The sequence below is a fragment of the Pungitius pungitius genome, chromosome 19 (assembly GCF_949316345.1).
Source record: "Pungitius pungitius chromosome 19, fPunPun2.1, whole genome shotgun sequence".
NCBI lineage: Eukaryota > Metazoa > Chordata > Actinopteri > Perciformes > Gasterosteidae > Pungitius > Pungitius pungitius.
This window is the reverse complement of record NC_084918.1, coordinates 6,566,211-6,581,241: the sequence shown is the minus strand read 5'-3', so window position 1 is coordinate 6,581,241 and position 15,031 is coordinate 6,566,211. Positions and strand designations below refer to the sequence as shown.

Here is a 15,031-nt window from a genome sequence, read left to right as displayed (position 1 = left end):
GCTGTGAGCGGGATGAGGCGTCCCCAACGGGACAAAGCACAGGGGGAAGTGGACAGTAAAGCACCAAGGATCGTCTCCACACACACACACACACACACACACACACTCTGTGAACCGCAGAGCAGCCGTCCCTGGCGGACTGTCCCAGACAGTTCGGATCTGCTCCGAAAGACAAAACCCGGAGACAACTGACCGGCAGATTAGCATTTTATGCCCGTTGGCTGTAAGGAAGGAACGACGGAGAACAAGGAGAGATTTGTAGGAGAAGGGCGGCCCAGAGGAAGCGAAGGCTTTGATTTGTGACGCAACAAAGGCAGGGAATGTCCATCACACTGTTGTAAAAGCGTAGCTGAGAGTAATCAGGTAACGTGTGATGATACCAGATGAAAGAAACGGTTGTTGATCATCCGTGGGCCAACCAAGTATTGGTTAGGGAAACTGAACCAAAATGTGTAAAACTGCCGAAAAAACTCCAGCTGGAATGACTCGAGCTGATTCGCACACTGGCAAGGAAACAATTCCTGACACATTATAAATGCCCAGTTGGGCCCGGCACCTGCCGAGTGAAGTCACCCGTATTAAAAAAGACACATTTCATTCAGTAGTGAAGAGTCTATCATAAGACTCCCTGGTGGTAAACTACGTATTCAGCAATGTGATGGAAAAATGTTCAAAAATCAAGATAATCTAAAAGAAAAGGACAGGAAATAACGTCCTGTGAGAGGTCACCAGGTCAGATGTTTTCATTGACATCTTGATGTTTTCATTGACATCTTGATGTTAAATTGTTTTACGGGAGCATTGTCAACCTGGTAAAGCCAGAGCAGTCTTTGCATTAATACATTAACAGAAGACAATAGCTGGACTCTTAAACTAGATTGATAGACATTGATAAAAATCTTAGGATTAATGACACTGCATCCAGCAGTCATTTATAGTTAAATGACAGAAAATTAAAAAACAAATACGTAGAGAATGGGCCAACGCTTATATTAATTGAAAAAACATCAAATAGGCGGTTTAAATTAAGCGTAATCTGATCCCGGGACATAGTTGTAAAAAAAACAACACGTATGCCGTTTGCTGTATATTTTTCCACCTTTTGTGTAAAACCCACAACCAAAAATTCCACACCCTCATAATGGTACGTCTGGAATGGAATTATAGTGGAAATGAGTGATTCCATGTTAAGGAAACCCTCGTCTACGGACCCCCACTTCGAAAAAAAGCCCCGTATGCAAAAAAAAAAGGCAGGAATGCAGGAGAAATATGCGGGTTCTGACACGAGAGGGTTGATGGCCGTAAGGACATAAGTGTGAAACATCAACACAGCTTTCACAAAAGAATCAACATGCAACAAATCTCCACCTCCATTAAGAAACAGGCGCCGCCAACTAAAAGCAGTCATCAAATTCTGAAGCCAGCCGGTATTTCAGTGGTTGCACAATAAATGGGATCATACATACATTTAAATAAATAACAAAAAACGAAATCCACACTGTGGGAACGTGCAGCCAGCCAGTTTAGAGACTATTTAATGGTGGGCGTTATTATTTATTCATTTCAAAAACTCTTTCGATTACAATTTGTTTTTGACGCCAATATTGTCAAACTTGATTACTGCTAAATAGAAATAAGTAGCTCACTTCAGGCCGTGATCTTTTGTGGTTGCGTTACTGCCGAAGCAGTGTGGGCTAGATTTAAAAAACACTTGCTCACTTGCACAGCTTTGGAAGAAAATAGGTGTATCAAACTTGTCATTTAATAGGGTACCGTCCTCCCGTGCTTATAAAACCATGAATCTATTACATTTCAAATATTTTCTATAGAACTCACGCATTTTATTAGCAATTTGCAGCAAAAACGTCTGTTAAAAGATACTTCTTCAATGCACACGTTATACTTTTAGCAGCACTTATCAAACCAAAACCAACAACGAAAGCCGTTAATCTGGGACCTGACTTCCCTTCCCACTGCTGCCACCTGTGCATACAGCTTTAAAATGGAGCGGACTCTCGGCCGATTTGAAGAGGCGGTGTTTGTTCAAATCTAGGAGGACAAGTCCCTGTTGATCCCACCACACCCAGCGGTTTCCTCTGCGAAGGTAAATAACAGCAGGACAGAGATCATTCTCGCCGCCGGGGCGCTGCTTGACCGCCAAGTGTAAACCCCGCAACGCGCACGGCCTCCACCCGCAAGCCCCCCCCCCCCCCCTCCACCGACCTCTTCCCCCGCACAATGTGACTTCCTCCATTCCACAGGCTCTGTAAACAAAACACACCAAACGCTAACATTGCATAACCCCAAATGTCACCCCTACGCACAAACACTCTGCAGCGAGGCGGAATTATTTTTGTCCCAAAAAAGCCCCGGTTCGAGGCATCCACAGATTTGCTTATCATTTAATAGATCTGTCACTGACGTCCCTCCTCCCCTCTTCTTCGCCCACATTCCCGTTTTCTCCTGCACTTTCTTGGCCAACAGGTCCTTCCATCTGTTGGCCAGCTGGTGGAAAAGGAGGAGGAGGAGGAGGAGGGGAGGGAGTGGGAATGGAGTGGGAACGGAGGGAGAGGAGGGGGGAGGGGGGAGGGGGGGGTCGCTCCACCCGGCGGTTTCGCAGCTCTCAACAGTCTAACTTTCTCCCACCGAGTGTAATGGCTCTTCGGCGGGTCTCATTAGGGCCCGACCCAGGGCTGGGTTCACCTCCCTGCATGATGTCACATCCAGGCCACAGACGTCCCGGTGTTGGGTTCCGAGTAACAAACCGCCGGCACGGAGTCGATCCGCGTTGCAACGACGCACATCGTGGTTAACGACAGCGGGCCACTCCAGTCCGATCGGATTAAGCTCTCCTCCGACGCCAGAGAAGGCAAACGGCCTCCAGCTGAATGGACGCCATTGAGCCATTTGCGTGTCCAATTGTGTCAGTCATCAGTCTTTTCTTTCTCCTCCTCCTCTTCCCTCACTCTCCTCTGACGGACAGGTCCGGGGCAGAACTGTAACCTGACCCCGACCAGCGCTCGCTCGGGCTCGTTAAAGGCCCATATTGGCGATGTTGGTTTAACCTGATGTTAATGTGCCCATTGTGCACTTCTGAACCAAAGTTCTGTTCCACTAGGTCTGATGTGCACGTAGCCTCCGACACCTCTGCTGTCAACCGGGGCTTTTAAGCAGCACTACCCTTGAAAAGGGGAAGAGTTTGTTTTGTCTGTGCTTCTTGTCACAGTGGGTCTCGTACTGAATGGAGGCAACATTGCCGTTACCCTGGCAACCTTTGTGAAACCTCCAGTTTCTCTGTACAATAATAGGTGCTAGTAGACAGGGTTTCTTGCTCAGTTAATTAAGGGCTTCACATTGCAAGTAAAGTGAAAAAGGCCATGACTGATAATATCCATCATTACATTACAATCAATGTCCATCTCAAGAAAATCAGTTACCTCTGCTATTCACTGAAGGCCAGTCATTCCATACTCACTACCAAGGTAAAACCAACAGCCATTTTTCATGTGCTGCATTAAGATGCACCTATATTAAATGTAATGTGTGTGAAACGCATTCATGAATATGATTTTTTCATTTTTTTTTAAACAAAAGCCGGTGACAAGTCTTAAAGGACAAAGACTCTCCCACTAAAAACTTGTCTGAATCACTCAACCGTTCCGAACCTTTGTCGCCACGGAAACTTTGTTGACCTTTGGCGGCTGGTCTCGCTTCACCTGTCGACAACTCACAGCGTCCCCATGGAATCCCCCCCCGCCCAAGGATTTATTGTTTTAACTCATTAAAGCCAGCCGCGTCAACCCCAACAGAACGAGCGAGTGATTCAACCCACAATTGGTGGCTTTTTTTTTGGTAAACCAAAGACCAAGTCAAAACCAAAAAGGAGAAATCCCATCCGTACCTGGCGCCGTGTCAATCGGGTCGGCGCATCTTGGACCAGGCCGCTGCTTCTTTGTCAACCTTTGAAAGTCGATCTTGAAAAATGACTTGCGACAAATCCACACTTTCTCTCCTGAACGACCCCACGTTATCAACATAAAGGGAACTCTGTGACCCCCGGAGCAATGCTGTCGGGGTCATTTAGCTTCTGGCGGGCTCTAAAATAGCAAATTGGTCCCAGCCATGAGGTCAGAGGACATATAAATAATTAGCACCTTCTGTGTGCAGTATGCTACTTTGGTGGATTAGGACAATTTTTTATTTTTTTTTTACTTTTAACTGTTTTGATGTTGATTACATTTGTATTTGATGTGAAGCCCCCAACACACTCAATGAATTTTACTTATACTTCTTCATTTAGAAAATAGCGTTGATTTATTATTATTATTATTATTTGGTGGGAAAGATCAGTCGACAAGTCACAGGAAATCTGTTTCATCTCTCCCGTTGCAGTATTGCTATTTATTTCAGATGTACTGCAGTCGACAGCCGCATGAAGCCAAGAACTTGGAGAGATTCTTGGACGCAGCTCTTGGAGATGCACTTTGTTTCCCTTTCAAAATGTGCTGCTGTTGGTGAACCCTCCCCACCCCCACGGCTCCCCGGAGAAAAGCAGAAGTACTCGGCACGGAGAGAAACAAACCCAGATGATTTCTTCAGTCCGGCCTTTTGAGGTTTTACGGTGCCTCGGCTCGACGGAGCCTCGGAGAGAGCGAGGCCCGGGCGGGCCTGAGTCGCATCAAGCGTCAGCCCACCGCTTGGCATCAGTGGAGCGAACGGTACGGACACACATGCTCAATGTTAAAAAAGGTAGATTACAATTTGTTTGCGTTATATTGACCTCATCCAAACACTCCCCCCCCCCCGCCCACGCCTGACATCACCACACACAACTTTCGCTGCGCGTCTCACACATCCTGTTCACATCCGTCCTGTTGGAGTCTTCCCTCATTCAACAAGATGCCTGGCCATTATAGCGCAGGTTTCCATGTCTCTCCAAACACAGAGAAGCCAACTCAGAAGAAAAGTCCACCAAAGAGAAATCCCATCTGTGTCCTCATCCATTCTGCTGGTCTGGACATGAGCAAACAGCTCGCTTTCACCCCCCCCCCCCCCCACCCTGGCAACCCGTTTCCCTCCACACTGGCAAACCATTTGAATCCACACACACTGAATGAAGATTCTCGGCGGCAGACCCAACACCCTCTCAGGAATTGAGAGAGAGAAAGAAAAAAACGCTTTAGTCGCACACAGAACCCGCTTCCTGGCTCTTTGTGATGATGGGGGGGGGGGGGCAAAGCCGTCTGAGATGGGACACAGAGCGCAGGAAACCCAGCTCTGTGAGCAGCGGGGAGATCTATGGACTGGGAGACGTTGTGTCTAAATGGCAAGCCTTTAACTATGTCACAATGGGGATTTGCGGGATGTTTGCATATGGTAATCATTGTCTAGCGATGAAGACTTGGTTTAAAAAGTCTTTCATTTGGTGTATTCAAAAAGGCTATTTAAGAACATTGATACTGGGAAAAAGGTGGCGTAAAACTCTTGTTACTTTAAATGTCTTGTTAAGAAGCAAATACACTGCCAAGCTATTGTTTAGTCTAAACACAACTTAGCCATGGTACATTTGTATTTTTGTATTTTTTCATTTAAAATGTAATAGGAAAGTTGCTTATTTTGTCAGTGGTCATTACACTTCACAAAGACGGCCTCGTTCTCAGTTCAAAGCATCGTCCCTCTTTCAATTACACGTCACACAAGCACCGAGAACAGCGATGGGAAAGTTCGCTCCTCAAATCGGGAAAGTTTGCTTGGACAGATTGGACAAATATTTCTTTTGTGCGGCCGTCTCCTTGCCTCCGTCCGGCCCCCGACAGCCAGAGAGGGGCGAGTGTGAACAACGCAAACTGCACCACGCGGACGGGTCGGGTGGCTGTTCTGTCCGAGACACATGGCCTTCCCACCAGCTGCCTGTCTGTCTGTTTACGCGTTAACACAAGCCTCATCGATGCTTAAGGCGAGAGAGGTTTCCACCTCTCAGGAGAATACTATGTCTAGATCAACTGAGGAAATAATAATAACAATAATAATAATAATAATAATAGCGCTTTGTCAATTTTAACACCATGCAGCAATGAAAAAAAGCCATGGGTGATTTTACTTGAAGGACAAATAAACACAAAGCACCAATATCACTCTGAACAATTATTGTTCTTGACGTCATACCAAGTCAGTTCAGAATTCCCATCCCTAAAACAGACAACTCAATCTGCTTTTTATTCCAAGAAAAACTCCAGACGCATTGAGACAAACTCACAGTTCTTTGGCACCATATGGTGCCATCCGCAGAGTGGAAGGATGTGTAATCGCACACCAACTGCGCGGACAAACAGCAGCCCGCACCACATGTTCCTGTAAATCAAACCCCCGACTGCTGCTCTGTTTCAGCGTCTGACATCCAGCACTAAAGGGCAGGTGACACCATTATGACCACTTCATAGCAACCTGCTCGGCCAAGCAGAGAGCCGCTAAATCAGAACCAGGAGGCAGGAGTACCGTGGAGATGTTTAAACTTTTGTGCAAAATATGACCATGTGCGAGTTTTTAAATCCAACTTGGGGTTACAATGTGTACCTGCGTAGAAAATGCACCTTTGTTGTTATCACTGTTAAAATGGCCTTTAAATTGCAGTTCCCCCCCAAAGCAAATGACCAGTGTGTATACATTTAAGCCTGTTAAGCTACCACATCAGAACATTCAGTAACCAGGACATTTCCGTCCTTCAGCGGACACTAGACATGTGATTTATCACAACGGGCCGGGGGCTCAACGCGGAGGGTCTTAGCAACCAGGCATGTCACCAGGAACACCCCAGGAGCAGCATCATCTGTGCCCTCTTGTGGAGGGCTGGCACAGTTCATCCTAACCCCCCCCCCCCAACACCACGGCTGCTGGCAAGGCCTGTTCATTCTAACCTCCTTTTTTTTTTCTCAAGTTGCTCTTCTTTTCATCGCTCCCCCCAACTATTGGCAAGTCCCAAGCGTCTCTCGGCTTCATGGAAACGTATCACAGAAACGAGTATCAGCCCCAAAAGCCGCATTGTTTGGCCTGGACTTGAAAGATTCGAACGCTGACGTCATGGAGGAACACTTAAGTTGCGCTCGGTTATCAATGTTTTATCCTCAATCATCGGCGAGGCCCCTCTTTGACATGAGCCATGCGTGACAAATATACCAAAAGCTATTTGAGTGGGGACTTAACAGGCAGATTCTGAGCCATTGAGACATTAGTTAGACCTCCATAGTTAATAAATAAAACCATTTTAGGGCTCATATTTAGATTGAGGGCTGAATGACTTAACAACTGCCTCTTTTGGGGATTTAATGTAAACTTAAAAAAGGTCTCAACTGACTCTCATAAGCGAGCAGTGGGAGATTTTCACAGGCTGCAAGTGATGATGTGAACTCTTAATGACTCTCACAGACTCGCACTGCAAGGGAGGTGTCCTGCAAGACCGGTGGATCCATCGCCCGCTCTGAAAGCTCACAGCCCATAAACATTCCATAAAGTGGTGATGGTGTTTTTACACGTTCGACCCAGAGTTGCTTTGGATACCCCCCAAAAAACATTTGCCTCCTGACACGTGAATCATTTTTATTTTTGTGTTCGCCGTTGAGCACCAATGAGATCATGTCCTCAGAAGTCTGCCTGCGTGCTTATGCTACACTACATATGGTATAGTCTTCTCTGGATGTCTGATAGCAGATAAAACGCAGCGTGGCTGCGAAAACGTGCAGATTGAGGTGATGTCACCTTCTGACACAACGGCGTTGAGTCAACTCTGTTCCCGTGGTCCAAACAGGCCGCTGAGGTTTCAGAGGTAAACACTATATATGCAATACCTTTTGATTGAAATGACCCTCACGAAAAAGAAATAAGTATATGCTGTCCTTCGTGTGACCAGCGTTAGAAAAAACAATCTGGGACAACTGCTATTCAAAATCCTAACATTGCAGTGGAAAGCATTTATGTAACTAAAACCAAAAAAACCCCACTTCTGACTCACACAAAAAGTGCAAAAAATCTTCTTTGTTATGTTGATAACATCAACATCTACTCAAATCGTGAAACAAACTCCGTCACAGCATCACATCCGGCTCGTTAACATCCACTTCACGTCGCATTGCTCGGAAACTGTGAGCAGACTTTTGGCAGCGCGGGCCTTTGATGAGGGGGGAAAGCGCGTCATCTCAGTGATTGGAGGGGGGGGGGAAAAGAGAACTAAACTCTTCCAATTTAACTCACACCACGGCAATCAATCTGTCCTTGGACATCCCCCCCCCCCCGCCCCTCTCTCTGGCACGACGTGCGAGTCATCGACTGCCTTGAAGCCGATCGCAAGGAGGGAAGTGAAGCAAACCAGGAGGGAAGCAACAAAAGGGCCTCTCGTGCTCTACTTGCTGCACGATCCACGAGGAGAGGAGGACAAAAAAGGAGCAGCAGGTGCGAAGCAGCTTAGAGTCGTTCAAACTCATCCTGGCCTTGGTACAGAGACGTTCAGAGGAGCCACTTGAGCTTACTGAACAAAGCCGACCTCGCAGCTCCTTTCCCCCCCCCCGAACTCGTCGCTCAGTTCCACTCCGCCCTTTTCCCCTGCGAGCGGCCCCTCGGGGGCCCCGATGAAGTAACGCGGACAAAAGAGCCTTCGTTGCCAGAGCGAATGGTTTTGTATTATTTCTGCCTGCTCAGTTTGGGAATGGGACGTTGGCAGCGCCGCGTTGTACGTGGCCGTGATTGAGGGAGTCGTAAACTTGAGAAAAAGAGAAGAGCAAAAGCAAAACACATTTTGCTGAGAAATTCTTTTCAAAACGTGAGAGCTTTGAAGATCACTCTTTCTGCGTGGGCCGTAAATAATCAAGCCGCATGTGTTGAATTTGATATAGCAAATATTTAGAAAGGAGATTCAAATACTCCTCAAAACACAGGGCATGATATAAATCACTTTTTTAGGAATCTGGCGACTGTGCTATTGTGTCATCTCTGAAGTCTCTCCATGTGACGTTTCAGACATTTGTCGCCCGAATACTGGCACATGAATCCAAGCGCCTGGTGTGAGACCTGCTGCCGCTGTGCTCCGACCGCATTTGATTGGTCGTGGTGAATGACACAGATTGGTACAAACGCGTCCTATTCGGCGTATGGGCGGTTTTCCACTTCACATTGGTCATATAGTTTGTAAGGTTTTTTTGGGTCAGTTACAGCGTAAATGAAGGTGCATTTAAATTATTAAATGAGAGTCCAAGGATTGAGGCTCCACGGATGCGTCCTACCCCACCATCCACAGCCTCTGGATGAACCCTTCAGGAAACTGGTGAAAGGACACAAAAGTAGGTTGGCAGTCAATTGGAATAAAGCTGCATGACAATGTATAATTAATCAAAACCTGTGTCCAAAGCCGTGGGCGGACGCAATAAAAAGGACTGCAACTTTATATGTAAATAAGAAAACATAAAAGAGCTGGGATCCCGAAGGGATCGATGTCTCAACAATAATAACGTGAGCACAAAGAGTCCCTGGAACCAGAGGCCAGAGCACCGAGTCCGCATGAGTCATCTGACCCAGGTCTAAGCCTCGCTACGCCGCCTGCCAACGCGTCACACGCACGCAGCCCGGGTTCTCTGAGAAGAAGCCCCAAGCGTCTGGAACACTGACCACATCACGGTCAGGGAGAGTCACCATAAAAAGAAAAAGGGGGAGATTCAGAGAAGACGGCTCTGACTACCGTTCTCACACGCTGGGCTCTCACCATCGAACCTTCAGAGTACGCTTCGAGGGCTCCCGAGCATTCTGGGACTTTTCAGGGAGACTTGACGGGAAAAGCCTCGCAATCAGCCCGAGATCACAAAAAAGGATTTGTGTCCATTCATCCGCTGGGTAATCCTTCTGGATTTGCCCAACAACTCTGGTGAAACGACTCCGAACAACACGAGACGTTCCAGAGGATTCAAACGGCCATTTTTCCGATCGCAGTGGTGAGCTTTTCCTTTCAAACACAAACACACAACCAAAGGAGACGAGCCATTTGAAAGTCATTTATCATAAAAGTTCAGATGGACACCTTGATCCTCACGGAAAAAGCTTTAAAATAAACAGATGTCTTTGCGACGTCCCCGGGTGAGGCCGTAAAAAGGGAAGGCCGACCAATAAACCGCCACAGCAAACAGCTGTGAACTATTCAACTAGAAACAACATGACACTTTTAATACAGCCGTGTCCTTCAACGCATCACAAGTGGTGCCAAACCCCAGAGCCTCAACCCTCCACACAACAGCGAGGGATATCTTCTGGTTTGTAATGTTGGTGAGGACGGTCAGATTGTTTTCCCTTCTGCTACTTGAGGTTTTAAACAAACTCACAAAAAGGATTTAGGGTGTGCTCCTCAAACTCCTCAAACACAGAGTCTTCCTTGTGCTGCGTAAAGGAGTTAAAAACGTTAGAAAATGTGCATCACAAAGTTACGCAACTCCACGTTCACGCCGGATTTTAAGTTTACAACTTATGTTTTCTTACTGAGAGGGAGAGATTTTCACGTCACAGTGTGTCAAAGGTTATCACTAATAATGATGGCAGCGGGCAGTGAAAGAGATTTAATATCAGCCGTTTCATCCACGTCAATGCTAAGGTGAGGCTATTCATTTGTGTACTTTTAAGTGCTGAACTGAAGAAAAATGGATGCATTAAATAAATAGAGGTTAAGTAAAGTTAAAAGTGCAAGAACCGTACATGAATCCATGTGCACGTCTCGTAGAGGTGCCTGGGACAATGAAAGACTTGTTGCAATACAACTGCCACTCAGATTAGTATTTAAATATCCTGCATACTCAACATTTGTGTCACATTTTTCAGTGAACTCCACGAAGCTTCGATAGAGTGGCGCATACGAGTGCAACGCTTGCTGCCATGTTCGTTTTCAATCAATAGGCATTAAACAGGGATCCTCACTTTCGTGTTTCTTAGTGATCAGCAACCATCTATTTCTATGGGGGTTATCAAAATACAGACTTCAGATTGGTCCACCCACCGCTCCAGTGGTGCAGAGCGGCTCGAGGGTTTGAGCCGGTTCTTCAAACGTCGACGTGTCAGACTTCAGATCCGTTTGTCCTGGCTTTCGCCGATCAGCCCGTGCTGCACATTTTAACAAAACAAACCGGGCCACTTGTGCCGAGCGAAACTTCCACCGTGGCCTTCGAATACCAGCAGGGAGAGAGGAACACTTTTATGATGATGACTCACTTTAAAAAAAAAAAAAAAGGGGGGGGGGGGGGTAGGGGGTGGAAGCTAAAGAACAGCCGGATTGGGTTTCATTAGCTCTGTGAGAACGGGCAGTTCACAAAAAAGCAAAATACAGATTGTTGGGATTGTAGTCAGAGAAATGCATCGCACATTTATTCTACATACGAGTTGGGTTTTTCCCGTTCAAGCAGGGAACGATGCCAACTTTCTTACGCCTTCAAAGCATGCCCCTCTTCCGTGAATTTATTTGTGCTGTACATTGGGATAAATCCACGTCTGTTAAGTTGTAAAGACCCGGGTCAGTCTGCTGACCATTGACGGTGGTCCGGATCTGCCTGTGAGTTCAGCGACGTCTGCAGTTATTCCTGGGTGGCCCGTTGCAGTTGCTTTGAATGGTGCTGGTGTATAAAGCCCGTACAGTAAACACAGCCCAAGAAGATATCAAAAGGCTTCATACTTCAGACTCCCGAGGGACGGTATCAGACGTTCTGACATTTGATCACTGTTGACTCTCAACATGACATATGTTGTATTATACTATGTCAGCCGCGTGAAAATAATCTCCATCTTTGGACTTCTCACCAAGACGTCTATAATCTAATGAGAGCATGGGAGCTGTGGCAAGAGGGCGTATCAGTGATGGTCCCACGGTGTGACATATAGAGTATTCAAAGCTACACAGAGCGGAGGAGTTAGGGCGCTCAAGCCTCAATTTTTGTCTGACATAAATTACTGGAGGACACATGTGAACTGAATGCAATCATACTCCCAACAGAGTGAAACTAGAATATCAAAATGTGCAACGCTATACATGTGCCTTACATGTACATACATGTTGTGATAAAAGATTATATCCAGGCACCACTGTGACCGTTACGCCATGTCCTCAAATTCTTTCACAGGCCGTCCAAAAGCCCCATCCCTCTTCAATGAGCACATGATACCTTTTTACTTCAGCACATCAAGACTATTCACTAATGTTTTTACACAAATCCCTTTTGATGGAAATGGGACAGAGTCGAGTAGTTAAGTTGACTACATTCCCGAGAGGCGTACAGAAATGGTGGGTCTGCAGAGCTCCGTGGGGGGTTGGAATGGAGGGATCGGTGGGTGTGTGTGTGTGTGTGTGTGTGTGTGTGCGTCCGCGGCGTCTCGTAAAGCCGACGTCGCCTGCGTGAGATTCAGACAACCACAGTTTAACTAACACAAGCCCAGGCAAACACACGGGAGCAACGTCGTCAGGAGCGAGCACAGATGTCTGTGCCTCCGCGCTTCTTGTCCCACAGACTAAAGGTAGGTGGGTTATGCATCACGATGCAATCAGCATTAAACACAGCTTTTTTTTTTATGAAACACTGCTTCTTCCTTATCGAAGATTTGCCAGTCAAAGTTCACAAAGCTGCGCCTGCAGAAGGAAGCACACGACCGTAGAGTCAGAAGAATGGGAACATGTGAACCAAATTATTTTAATTTATAGAACTGCATTCCTTGTGTTCTTTCCACAACTTGCGTATTTGCTACTGGAAAAACACTACATCTTTTAACAATGCACATCGTTTAATGTCTTCTTAACCTTCACAACATGAATATGCACGAGGGATAGAAAAAAAAAAAAAACATTTCTCAACAAAAAAAAAAATGCATCTGTTTCTGGATTCCACGTGGAAGTGCAATAGCATGCTATAAAGCAAACAAAAATAAATATTCCATTCTCTGGAGTAATATTGTGACATTTTATCATACAGTTACATTACAATGTCTAGGAAATATCAGTGAAAAAAGTATATAATCTTTTTTTTTTTAACCCATTGATTTGGGTTATAAAAATAATTTTCTGTGTACAGTAAAATGTCCAGCGGTTTGCATAATAGTTTGATGGATCAACGTCTCTGGTCTTCGTCACTATAGGCCTGTGAAAAATGAAAGGGGGAAGAAAAAGAAAACATCAGTCTCCTAGAAACAAAAAATCAGACACATTTAACTTGGGCAATTACTGCGACACAGACATTTAATATTTGAACATGTCATAGACAAACAGGAGCTGGAAAATGAGGCACGGTGCGGCCCGCTGCAGGTTCCAACCACCATATTTCACAATAAACTCTGGGAGAGCGCGGACCGGGGCGACTTAAGCGGCCCGCTTTGAGTCTGGTTGCCGTGGCGATCCTTTCTGATAGCCAAGCAGCAGCAGCAGCAGCAGTCTGCTCTCAGATCCCCCCGCCAGACTGGCACGCTCGCACTGGGAACTGTGGGCACCTCCGGGGCCACAAGAAGGAGAACCGCAGACAACCTCAAACTAGACAGACTTTCTCCTCCTCCTCCTCCTCCTCCTCCTCCTCTCCCCCCCTCCCCAATGTTGAGGCTGAGAGTCGACGCTGTCTGCTGCGTGTAAACTCAGAGCCCAAGTGACTTAATGGAACTGGGCAACAGCATCCCCCCCCCCCCCCCCCCGCCCCCCGTCTGCTCACTCCGTCGGCCTCCAGCAAATCGCATCGCAAAGCCACTGTGCCCTCCATTTAGCCCGGGACTGTAATCCAACGGACCATAAAGGAAGGTGGAGTAAGTCGGCCATTGGTGGTCACGTTGGGACTCTGCAAATGAGGTCATGGACAGACTTTGAGGCTCTCTGTACTTAAAAAAGGCTGCTGCTTACAAAAGCAAAACGGGTTTTCTGCCGACTCAAATGATACAGCACATTTAGCGTGGAGCCCGAGTCTCTGGGATTCGGGCAGTGAAGCTTCCCGGCCGTTCAAATTCTCACCTGAAAACACAGATCTTTTATTTGCATCGCGTGTACCACCTGTGAAAAAAATGGAGACAGAACATCATGTCATGCAAAGTGAAGGCAGCATGAGGACCATGGAAGAATTCCGTATTCGGGGGAACATTACGTTTCTCACCCGGCTGATAAGAGTTCTACGACATGTGAAGGCTCGGGAAGCCGCGTAGGGCCACTTTAAACGTTTAAACCAGAGTTTGATGTTCTAATTCTTGTTCTTTCAGGACGGCGACTGGTGTTTATGCTCAAATGGTCAAACATCTACACCAGCTGCAACATCCCTTCTGCAATGAGTGATTGTGACTTTCAGTAGATTAATAAAACAAACTTTAACTGTAAATATTGAATGTTATAAGCAATCTCAACAGGTGTATAATGTAACGCACTGAAATAGCTCATTGGATTCACAGTGAATGTTAAACTGACTAATGTGCTTATCCACAGCTGTAAAAGGACAATGTGGGAAGAAGGAGACACTTCTTTCATCCCCATTGTGGTACGTGTGGTTGTACCATTGTGGAGGTTTATAGAATAATGGGAGATTAGAATAATGGGTTTCTCCCCCATTATTCAGCTCTAACAGACAATTGGCCCCAGCGATCGTGGGAAGTCGCTGTGCTAATGAATTTAAACCCGATAATTATGCATATTATGCAGTGCAGGTACAAAGACAGACTGAAACAACCGGAGAAAACCACTTCATGGATAAACACGTTCACACTTTGTGATATGGATGAGGTGGCAATAATGGTCCCTGAAAACAAGTTTAACGTCTTACCTCATGCAATACAATCACTCGCATGTCACACACACACACACACACACACACACACACACTCTCTCTAATACCAAGCAGATTTCAGCCAGCCCTCGTCTGGGCCCTCTCTCGTGCCAGAAAGAGGCCTCGTCACGTCTTGTGGCTGTTGGGTCTCCTCTAATTCAATGTGTGGCTCATGTCCTTACTCAACGTGCCACTCCCGATGCCAAGGATTAGAGCAGGTCCCCTCAGGGGCAATTAGG

At 46.4% G+C, this 15,031-nt stretch overlaps 1 protein-coding gene across 1 annotated transcript in view; it reads right to left on the bottom strand.

Moving 5' to 3' along the window:
• Window positions 1–12,616: 12,616 nt before the first annotated feature.
• c19h8orf34 (chromosome 19 C8orf34 homolog) overlaps window positions 12,617–15,031 on the bottom strand; it is a 40,613-nt gene continuing 38,198 nt past the window's right edge. Inside the window, exons 14-15 of the mRNA XM_037456644.2 lie at window positions 13,994–14,032; window positions 12,617–13,142 (exon numbers count right to left, since the gene is read on the bottom strand). Coding sequence (XP_037312541.2) covers window positions 13,135–13,142; window positions 13,994–14,032 — 47 coding nt within the window. The 3' untranslated portion in view covers window positions 12,617–13,134. The remainder of the gene's footprint in view (window positions 13,143–13,993; window positions 14,033–15,031) is intronic.